This window comes from Varroa destructor, unplaced genomic scaffold, assembly GCF_002443255.2.
Source record: "Varroa destructor unplaced genomic scaffold, Vdes_3.0 BEIS01000003.1, whole genome shotgun sequence".
In the NCBI taxonomy this organism is placed as follows: domain Eukaryota; kingdom Metazoa; phylum Arthropoda; class Arachnida; order Mesostigmata; family Varroidae; genus Varroa; species Varroa destructor.
In genome coordinates, this window is record NW_019211456.1 from 43,979,383 (window position 1) to 43,989,785 (window position 10,403).

The 10,403-nt window shown below is 37.4% G+C and overlaps 2 protein-coding genes across 3 annotated transcripts; one reads left to right on the top strand and one right to left on the bottom strand.

Annotated features, from left to right (window-relative positions):
• The first annotated feature begins 1,366 nt into the window (after positions 1 to 1,366).
• LOC111247444 (parafibromin-like) lies at positions 1,367 to 7,027 on the top strand. The gene is made up of 9 exons (XM_022798353.2): positions 1,367 to 1,634; positions 2,172 to 2,274; positions 2,663 to 2,805; positions 3,041 to 3,245; positions 3,550 to 3,874; positions 4,587 to 4,857; positions 5,033 to 5,135; positions 5,306 to 5,435; positions 6,072 to 7,027. The coding sequence occupies exons 1-9, from the start codon at positions 1,504 to 1,506 to the stop codon at positions 6,248 to 6,250; spliced, it is 1,590 nt and encodes a 529-aa protein (XP_022654088.1). The 5' UTR covers positions 1,367 to 1,503; the 3' UTR covers positions 6,251 to 7,027.
• On the bottom strand, positions 3,238 to 10,394 carry LOC111247445 (uncharacterized). 2 transcript variants are annotated; one of them, XR_015324044.1, is made up of 6 exons: positions 9,842 to 10,394; positions 8,302 to 9,225; positions 7,845 to 8,102; positions 7,461 to 7,671; positions 6,051 to 6,281; positions 3,238 to 3,833 (listed from the first exon to the last, which is right to left on the bottom strand). XR_015324044.1 is itself a non-coding variant. In XM_022798354.2 (5 exons), the coding sequence occupies exons 1-4, from the start codon at positions 10,023 to 10,025 to the stop codon at positions 7,466 to 7,468; spliced, it is 1,572 nt and encodes a 523-aa protein (XP_022654089.1). In that variant the 5' UTR covers positions 10,026 to 10,394; the 3' UTR covers positions 3,884 to 6,281; positions 7,461 to 7,465. The 2 variants fall into 2 exon arrangements, 1 of the variants encoding a protein (XP_022654089.1); XM_022798354.2 differs by lacking the exon at positions 3,238 to 3,833 and having other exon boundaries at positions 3,884 to 6,281.
• Positions 10,395 to 10,403: the final 9 nt, after the last annotated feature.

Below are 10,403 nucleotides of genomic sequence, written 5' to 3' on the forward strand. Positions count from 1 at the left end.
TTCGTTCTACGATTCTCTTTAAAGCCCTTTCGTAATTTGTAAGTAGTTGAGCAAAAGCATGTTTTCTACAAAGCTGTTTAAAAGCCAAGTATATTGCTCATTCTGCATGCGCTGCTTAGCAAATATCTAGGTTATTACTATGCCTTTACGGTTGATGGACCTCGGGTTCGGGGCATTGTACATCCAACTCAATTGACGTCGAGGACAGGATGTTTATTTGGCGAGTCGACTGTAACATATTTCTACAGCCGTGCGAAATAAAACTTTTGACAGCAGCATCATTACCTTAGATCTGAGGACATGAACCATCCTAAGGTAATTTCGTTCTATTGAATCTAAAATCATTATCAGCAGTATTTTGAAACGTTCCAAATTCACCACTGTAATTCTGATGTGTGCACATGTGATCCAAGCACAAATTTATTTTTATGGCGGTGTTTTTCCTTGGTTGTTCTATTTAAGCCCAAAAAACGAATGCTACTGGTTCGTGTTTCGCTTTCTATAGCTTAGCAGTTCTTAACTTCGGCTCCACAGAATCTGTGCTTATCACCTTATATCTACCTTTACCTTCTCTCACTCTCTCGCTACATATATACTACTCAGCATACGTCATATATGTATATATATGGCGTATGCGGAATAAAAGAATTTTGAACTTTCTATTTTGAAATCAAAATAAAATCGTCGCGAGTGACCCGGATGCTTCATGCGCATTTTCCAGATGCGCAGTCTATGGTATGCTTTTTGCAAAATAAAACGAGAATCGTAAATCTACTTAAATACAAATGTCTTTTCTTTAAAGCTAAGTAGCTCTTAGTTGCAGTTAACACTCACTATGTAATTGAAATGCTCTCAGCGAAAACACTGTTAAAGTGTCGGGTTAAAGGTTATGTATTCTATTGTAATTATTATCAAATGTAGCATACATTTCGAGCAACAGGTGCGGTATTTCCAAAGTAATAGCTAGCCTTTAATCTTTTGATCATGCACCCTCAAGTTATACCGTAAATGATTTGCAGGTGGTTGCTATTGAACGCTAAGATAGTCTAACTCCTGAAAAAAATCGTACTTTCCTACTTAAACTCAAGTTATAGCAACATCTTTCTAGTTTTATCCTAGATATAAACAGAGCTTAGCCTCTATGCTTCGCATTTAGCATCCGATATTACCGCTAGTCATTTTATCAAACGGCTGCCTCCTCACACAAAACCTAATGTGTCTATGCAGGGTTCAAACATGGACCACATCGTGTTATCTAATACTACCACGCAAATACGTTAACCATGAACTTATCACGGGGTAGTTCTCTGTATCGAAGGCTTAAGGCTTCTATGGTTCGTCCCTCTGATTGTGTCGTCTGCTACTAAGGAGATGTTTTGTTAGTTTCACTCGCTCAGTTCCCTTGCGAGTAACGGAGTGCCATTTCGGATCCTGCAAAGGGTTTTGTTGCAAAGGGTGTTGAGTTGTTGATAAAGTAAACGTGAACAAACAACTGTAATTATAATGGCGGATCCATTAACTTTACTTCGGCAATATAACGTAAGCAACAAACTCATTCACGAGGAGGATGGCAAAATCATTTTTGGCGAATACGCTTGGCCAAAAAATGTTAAAACAAATTATGTCATATACGGGTAAGTTGTGTTTCATTTACAATGAAAAAAAAACTTGAGTGTCTCCATAGATTTAATAGTTCTGAATGGCAGGAATGGTAGAATATAACAGTAATTGACTCATAAGAAAATTGAACGTACGTAGAGATAGAAAAAATTGTTCAGATGACATAGAAGCGAATTCAAGAAAATTGTATGCACAAATTGGTTAAAATAAGCTGATGTAAGTTATTCACAAAATTCCGCTCTGTTAATCGCATTTAATAGCATCTTATTTGCTATATCGTTGTTATTCTTACTGATGTCTAATAATAGAGAGCAATTTGTCCTTTATCGGCCTTTTATTGTTTGGGGTCACAAGACGATATTATGTACGGTGATTTTTTGAAGATAGTACTGTTATAGGGTTTCGATAATGACCTGAACGACAAAAATTAATTTTAGCAATTTTATAATTAAAGTTTTCCTTCACATGAGAATCAGCAAGTCGTATGTAGACTGACTCCGTCGTTCATAGTACAACCATCGATGCTTGTTACCTTTTTGGTGTTATTACAGAACGGCTAAAGACGGCGCGAAGGAATACTACACTCTGGACACTTTACTACATTTTTTAAAGAATGTTTCATTAAATCACGCCAATTATGTGCGGCAAACTGCGGTAAGTGAATGTAACAATAATTATGTATTTAAATAATAGATTCCTTTGGTTTATCAGAGCGTTAAGACAGATGAAAACCTCTATTAAAACTCGACAAACATCTATATAAAGTGCTGTTATGTAGATTTCGAACATGGTACTTACCAGAGCAAAATGTATTCGTGTGTTACTTGTACAAACATAATACTGTTCATTTTTATACGTTGTAAAACGGAATATCTTGACTGGCTATATAAAGCTATTCATTTTTTCAAGGAAACCTGATCGCTATTGAGCTTCTACCTAGTGGCGCCTGCTTTGCGATAGATACGATCCTGCAGCATACCTGAACTCACATTCGCATTCTTTGCTTTATATCGATAAATTAGTTTTTCATGTTTTATCGTAGAATGCTGGTGTTAGCGTCGTGCGTCGGCCGGACCGAAAAGATATTCTGCAGTACCTCAATGGAGAAACTCAGACTTCGGCCAGTATCGACAAGTCAGCACCTCCAGTCGTACCGATCACTCTTAAAAGATCGGCTGATACTAGGTTGGTGAAATGAGAAAACATTCAGAATTAATAAACAAAATACTTTTGCTCAGGAAGAGTGACAAAGTAATGACTTTAATTTTAAATGTTTCGTTTTCACTAATAAGTAAATTAAATCATCACATAATGAATTACGCCTTGTATGAATATTTCGTCTTTAATTTTTATTCGTGTTGCATTATTCTCATTATTCTTAGCGTTGAATATCAATGTGGTTCTATTTGGTTGCTTTCAGAGGCCAAGATGGAACCAAACGTCCACGTATGGAAGCTACTGAAGTACAAAAAGCAAAAGAACAATTTCAAGCTCGTCTGGATGCATCCAAAGAGGATGCAATCACAACCGAGAACATCTCATCGCTGTCAGATAAACTTTCAGTCGAAAAAATTGCTGCTATTAAAGCTAAACGTTTGGCTAAAAAGAAAAATACAATTAAAATCGTGAGTAGGTATTTATTGTAAACGGGGTTTATCTTGTGTAGATTTTTTCGTTGACAATTTGTTACAAGGTGACCATTCTATCTATTGGTATAAAAACTTTGTTCGACTAAACGGTCATCAAGTTAAACCACACTATATTTTTGTATATAATTAGGTTGTTTTATACAACCTAATTATATACAAAAATATTAAAGATTAAGTATAGCAGCCAGTCTATAAGACTGGCTGCTATACTTAATCTTAACATGTTTCAACCATATTTTTTGCTTTAACAATGGCTACTGTATATTCTCTGACAATGTAGGGCGATGATGATCTCGAGCCAATTTCATCCGAGCTCCAGCACATGCTTGATTATGAGAAAGAGCATACGACGGTGATCTTATCTCGGGAACGGGTGTGGCGGAACCGAATTACGATTCTACAGGCAAATGGAAAAAACTTTGCCAAGACCATTTTCCCCATCCTGCAGTCGATCGCTGCTCGGGCACATGGAGGAGGACATCAGCCAACGAAAAGACCACTGTTGCCTCAGGCAACGCCGCAAAGCGTGACAGCTGTACGGCAAATTCCACCTCAACCAACAACCTACAGCAGATACGATCAGGAGCGATTTGAGAAAAGAAAAGGTAGGCCGATTCTGTTTATTTAGGCATATTTTATTGAAAAAAAAGTTGAAGACGTGAAAACTAACAAGTGGACCAATGTCCTCTCCCCCTTTGTTGAAGTTGGGAAATACATATGCTACCGATTTCTAGTAATCTTTCTTTCTTTAGATTTATTTATTTGGCCACAAAGTCATTATTTCTTCCTAATGGTGAGCTGAGGCAGTGATCAGTCCCACTAAAAACACTAATAGTTTTTTTAAAACCTCGCGTTTTTTTATATGTAACAAAGGTAATATTCGTACTGCAATAATTTAAATAAACGGATATTTATGCATAAGGCGTACCTTGAAGTTTTGGTAGTTAGGGACAACAGCTAATAGATTTAATGGTGTCAATGGTACCAACTAAAATATAGCAGAACATAAACGTAAACTATATGCAAGATTTGCACGCGCTGAAGAAGATCGTTTTTTGCTTCACGAAGTTTCAAAGTCCTTTTAAATAATTTTGGTTTTGCAACATGAATATGTTATGGAAGGTTGTTATACCTATGCACCGCGCTAATTAAACACATAAGTAATCTGATTTAACAGCATATGCATCATTTCGACTCTATTTTTCTTAGAACTTCGGGTCTGAAGCAATGATGAACCTTACTGAAGAGTACCCTAAAAAAGTGATCGTTATAATTGTTCTCGCTCAACGACTGGTTTTTTTTTATTTGTGTTTTCAGAAACGGAAGGATTCCAGATCGATACGATGGGATCGTATCACGGAATGACCCTGAAATCAGTGACAGAGGGGTCACGTCCTCAGCGTCCCTCGATGGCTCCGGTCAATTTATCGCCGAGAGCTCCACCTGGTAGCCGCAATAGCATCGGCGGAGGAGTCTCTCCTGGTGTACCCCAGAAACGGGTTTCTCGCACCCCCATAATCATTATTCCTGCTGCCACCACCTCCCTCATAACAATGTTCAACGCAAAGGACATCCTCGAGGATCTTAAGTGAGTGACACGTATTTCCCTAAGACTTGTTGTTATCGATTTAGTAAGCCTAATTAAAATTATTTATTTGTATATTCTGAAAGTTATACATCAGAAAACAGCAGAAAATAGTCATGAAATAGAAATGGTCATGCCGATAGAAAAACGGTTTAATGGTGTACTCTTTCTCACACAGATTCATCAGCTCAGATGAAAAACGTAAAGCCGGGGTTAGAAGAGAGCAGGCGGTCATTATTCAGCACAGGAGAGTCGGTTCAACGTTAACACAGCCATACAAGGTAAATGTGTCCTGGGACCGTCATTTATTAACTTATATGCTGTAAATACGAGCTGCCTGTTCAACTAAGTTGAAGTTCAGAGCATAAACAATGCCGTATTAATTTCAATCATGGGCTTCATACAGCGAAGAAAACTAGGAAATAAAAGCACCATAATGTTTTTTTCTCAGGTGATAGACGACCCGCGACACCTGCGACCAGAAGATTGGGACCGCGTCGCAGCTGTGTTTGTACAGGGCCCCACCTGGCAGTTCAAAGGATGGCCGTGGGGTGGAAATCCCGTTGAAATCTTTGCACGCAGTAAGTTTAGCCTGCCATTCTTTTGATCTTAAACGAATTCGTTGTGTTTAAAAAAAGTATATATCTGCTTATCTGCCCTAACGAGTCAAAGACACAAGTTTTTAGGAAATCGTGTCGAAACCTTCATGTGCAGTAAGTTTAGCCTACTGCATACAATAATGTTCAGTAGTTCATAGTTAATTTGCACTCAAGGTTCACGTTCATCCTTATGTTGACTTTGATATTAATTTCAACTAGTCTCTTTAGGCATCTGATTCATGGTCATTGGTTCTATGGTGTCTTGGTATTTATTTTTATGTTCTATCTGTTTCGACATTGAGCTCCTTAAGTAGCAATACATTTTTCTGTTGTAAAATTCTGCATTCGAATTTTTTTAGCAATAATTAGTTTTTAAGTGTTATGATACGTATCTTCACTGTCATCGTTAAAATGCAATGGTAAAGAATACGGCAAAAGACGAGGCAAAAAAAGTGCTTTTTAGTTACGAAGGCTGAAGAGATACTAGTGTTGTTTGTATTGGTCTTTCTATGGGTATATTTCGATTAAGTTTTTCGATTTAATAACCGCCTTAAGTACTTATCTTGTTATTAGCTAATATGTGTTCGTGGTATTCACCTCTTTTCTTATGAATTTCAGTTCGAGCGTTCCACATGAAATGGGATGAAGAGGCGCTGGACTCAAATGTCGAGAAATGGTCTGTGACCGTTATTCAGCTCTCGAAGTACAAACGTCACCTTGATCGGGCCAATCTCCTTCATTTCTGGGAGATACTCGGCAGAAATTCACAGGGTGGAAATCCAGCCCTTCGACGATAGTCTGCATATACATCTGCATATACACAGCATTCTGTAAATAAACATAGGTGCATAAATCAATAAATGCACATTGCATAATAAAAGTCGGCATTGTGCATACACATTGATCGAAATTTGTAAATATCCTAATTGCACTAGTGGCAAGCACCGGTAGCAATTCGCGATGATAGAAATTAATTTATCATTTGAATACATATATTAGTCGCTGGACACGCTTAGATCCGGTCGCACCAACATAAAATGTTCAATGATATCGTATGCTATATCTATGCCGATTCTAATCGTAGAATCTTTGTATGAATAACGTATGCCTTCCTTGGTTGTTATGAGTCAAATAAATGCTCTACCGAACCACACCACACCTACGCATTGCTGTTTCGATATAGTCTTGCGGTATTCCTGCAGCGGTTCAAGCCAGATTATCAGGCGTGTTTTGACCGTTAGCAAAGGTAACCGGTAACGTTTTGCGCGCGGAAAAGATCTATGACACCAAATACAAGCTTCATACGCTCATCCCTACTAACAATAAGGTGTCAACGAGGCGGGGGAAAAACAATATATTTGTTTGAAATTTTTAACTACAACATTTTGAATACATTTTGAATTAAGATTCAAAATGTTTTCTTATATTTTTCACCATGAATGCTTGCATGAAATAATTGTACAAAAATTATACTGTAATTTCACAAACATTAATAGTACTATCAATGTTTGTGAATCTACAAATTGCCAATCTGTATGTATATGATAGTACGTAATAAATATTTTAAATGGTTATTGTTTACGTATTCATTTGGTAGAACTTTTTAGGCTATTGCACGTAATTTTAGACCTCGCAGAAAGCCCAGGATACTACTATGCACGCCTACAAGTTAACTACATAAATTTTCATCCGTAACTTTCTGTATTTGCATAAAGAATTACATTTTAATTTTAAAATTGAGTATATTTGCGAATTACTGTAATGTATTGTTCACTACTTGTTGTTGTTCACTACATCGTACAAATTTCTTTTCAAAAAGAAGAAATCTTGAACAATGCAAACAACACGTTACCGTTTATTTACCATATACAAAGCAACATCAACCTATTTGGAAACAGAAACATCTCAGGTTCTAATTACAGAAGCACCACATATATACATTGCCATGTAATTCGCTTCTTAGTTAGACAGTGCAGTCATCTCTGGCTGAAAATTCCCGATTGCTACCTGTTCTAAGATGAACCGCGATGAGCGCCTTTTTTGAGTGACTTCCTTTGCAAGCCCTGGCCCCCATTAGCTAATCGTTGGACTATCTGATGCTGAACTCCTGCGTTCGTTTTGCGTTGAAATAGGCGCAAAGTAAGCTGTTCTGCCTGCTCGGCCCAGGCATCGATGAAGTGCTGAGGATCTACGTTCGTCTGGAACACTTCCGAACCCTCTTTGAACCACACCCGTAAAAGGGAATACTATTTTAGCGACTATATATTTATATATATTTTAGGTTTTAAGTTAATGCTAGGCCATTATAAACTGTTGGTTTGTATTCAGCGTAAACAGTATTTTCTAATTTAAACTGTTATATAAATTATACGAGATCGTTAGGCTGCTTACCGTTTAAGCGCTCGTCTCCCGGCAGAAAAAAGAAACTTTTTAGGGTTCCACTCTTTAACGGTTGTACACAATCATCATTTGCTCTGTAACGCATTTCTTCCCAACTTTTCTGGTGAACTTTACGTTTGTCTTCAATTCGCCGCCAGTAATCATCTCCAAACCGTTCCTCGGTGTGGCTTTCGTTACGCGAATCTCGTCGCATTCGTCTTGGAAAATTATCATTTTCATTGTCATCGTCGGATGAAGACATCTCCTCGACTGCAATTCGAATCGACCCATAATTAAACAAATTTTCATTGATTTACTATTAACTCAGTCTACCCTTTGCTTTGTTAATGTCATTTATACAGTATATGTTGATAAATCCTTTCTCATAACCCAATAATCAATAATTGTCTTTTGACATTTCCAATATAGTTTAATTAAATAGCACCAATGAACTAGCGCTGAAATGTACCTTTAAGCTGATCAGCAAAGAGTGATGAAAGCGTGAACCCCTGATTTTCTTTTTGATCAAAAAGCTTTTTGAGGTTGTCTTCAGAAATTGGATCATCTTCACGTTCCCAATTGGCTGGATATGTGCCCTCACTACTTTTGCCGTCTTCGTCTAGATTAGGCATCTCGTCATCATCCTGTTTACCGATATCGTCCGCAGCGTCAATCTCTTCGAAAAGATCGTCCCTTCGCGACTCGAACGTGTCCGTCTTGTCACCCTTAACGTCGTCTTTTAGTGAATGACTTTCCAGTCTTCTACTATCTCTTTGCCCGTTGAACCGTTGATTGCTTCGTTGCTGCCTATTTAAGCTACTATCCCAGTTCATTTGAGCAGTAGATGTGCCACCAAATTCCTGTCTTTCCCAAGTCTGACGTTCGCGTCCCTCACTCTTTTTTTGGCGGACATCTTCTCTATTGTTTACCTTCCGATGTATGTTCCTCTCGTCGCTATCGTGGTTATCTGATTTTTTGCCTTTCCAATATTTTCGCTTTATTTTCCAATTTTGGTTATGTCGATCATGTTCCTGGGAAAATTTGCGCGTTTTGTGACATGAATGATGGCCGTCGAATCCTTGGTCATTGCCAGAACCTCTCTTTTTATCATTAGGGTGCTCATTCGTTTTGTCAACTTCCATATAATGATCTTCAGACTCATATTCACCACAGTTCTTTTGAGAGGTTTGGCTCTCTGCCTCAGGTTTGTAATCGGTTTTTTCGTTTCGGTATTGCCCAAAAGAACCATACGATGATGCACCTTTGGTGAATGTTTCTGTCTGAATTTTTCTTTCGAAAATCTCTTTTTGAGTTTTTTGCAGGTAACTCTCTTTAGCTGGTTGCACTTTTAGACATCCTCCTTTCCATTCTAAATTATTACATTGGTGTACACCTAGAAAACGTAACGTATCATCATCAGAGATCTCGCCGATTTCATCTATCCAGGTTTCGAATCGTAAATGTAATTAATAGAATCATAGCAAGCATTAACTGTTATACCGCAACTTTGGATAATTCATTTCAGGTATTGCCTCATTCCCTTTATTATAAAAACAGCAGTCATAATACGCATCTCTAAATTATATCTCACGTAAATTTTGAACAAAAGACATTACAATGCTACACGCTGCATTCTTTACCATGAGAATTACTGAGATGCCGCCAGAACACGATTATTTCTTACAGATGGTTATCTGTTTGCAAGAAATAACCGTTACACTGCGTTTGTTGTAGATCACAAGCTTTAAAAAAGTTTTAGGGTGAACTGTCTGAAGCCTTTATATCAAGATAATCAAAAAAAAATGAAGAAACGTAGTTTTGCCATACACTCAGAAAGCTACAATAAAATTGGAACTAGTGATAATTACATTAATATATAATATAAAAGATACAAAGATACATACGCTCCTACAATAAACAAATGAAAATTCATTTTTATTTTATTTAACCTTACGTGTCATCAGCTAGCGAGGATAAACGGTAGTTATTAATATAGGTATTGTACTCACAGTTGTCAATGGACTTAGAATCTGCTTCAATATCAATATACGCAAAATATCGCCGATTTCCATAGTTTTCTTTACAGCGGATCTCAACGCTTTTTACACTGCCAAATTCGCCAAATTTGGCCTTGATATCATTTTCCAGAGTCGATTCCGAAATTCCTCCAATATACAAGCGACGCGTATCCATTTTATACTAGTTATTTTATACTACTTTCACGTACTGTCTTGTCTTCGAGTAAAAATTTACTTCAGTACTTTTCCTATTGTGTTAGTGTTATGGCATAAGTATAACAAGCACTAGCCGCGCGCGTCAAACAACTTTACTTGGCTTATTCACACGATTATTGCATGTACATATTCTATCAAGCACAAGTTGCATAATGCAAGTTTCGTAACACCAATTAGCAACTGCTCCGTTACTGTTATGTTTTTCAGACCTGAAAATTATAACGCATTATGATTCCTTTGTACGACCAAAGGACATGTTTGTCGAGAGATTTTTTAGGTCTTCCGGCACGTGCGCTGTGAGGATCTAATGCGTACAGCCTCGTTTTGTAAACATTAC

Coding starts and splice junctions, on each gene's coding strand:
- LOC111247445 (XM_022798354.2), bottom strand. CDS start 10,025: ATGGATACGCGTCGCTTGTATATTGGAGGAATTTCGGAATCGACTCTG. Junction 8,103..8,301: donor CTTTGCTGATCAGCTTAAAG/GTACATTTCAGC, acceptor TTCGAATTGCAG/TCGAGGAGATGTCTTCATCC. Junction 7,672..7,844: donor GGGAGACGAGCGCTTAAACG/GTAAGCAGCCTA, acceptor TGTGGTTCAAAG/AGGGTTCGGAAGTGTTCCAG.
- LOC111247444 (XM_022798353.2), top strand. CDS start 1,504: ATGGCGGATCCATTAACTTTACTTCGGCAATATAACGTAAGCAACAAA. Junction 3,246..3,549: donor AGAAAAATACAATTAAAATC/GTGAGTAGGTAT, acceptor CTGACAATGTAG/GGCGATGATGATCTCGAGCC. Junction 3,875..4,586: donor GCGATTTGAGAAAAGAAAAG/GTAGGCCGATTC, acceptor TTGTGTTTTCAG/AAACGGAAGGATTCCAGATC.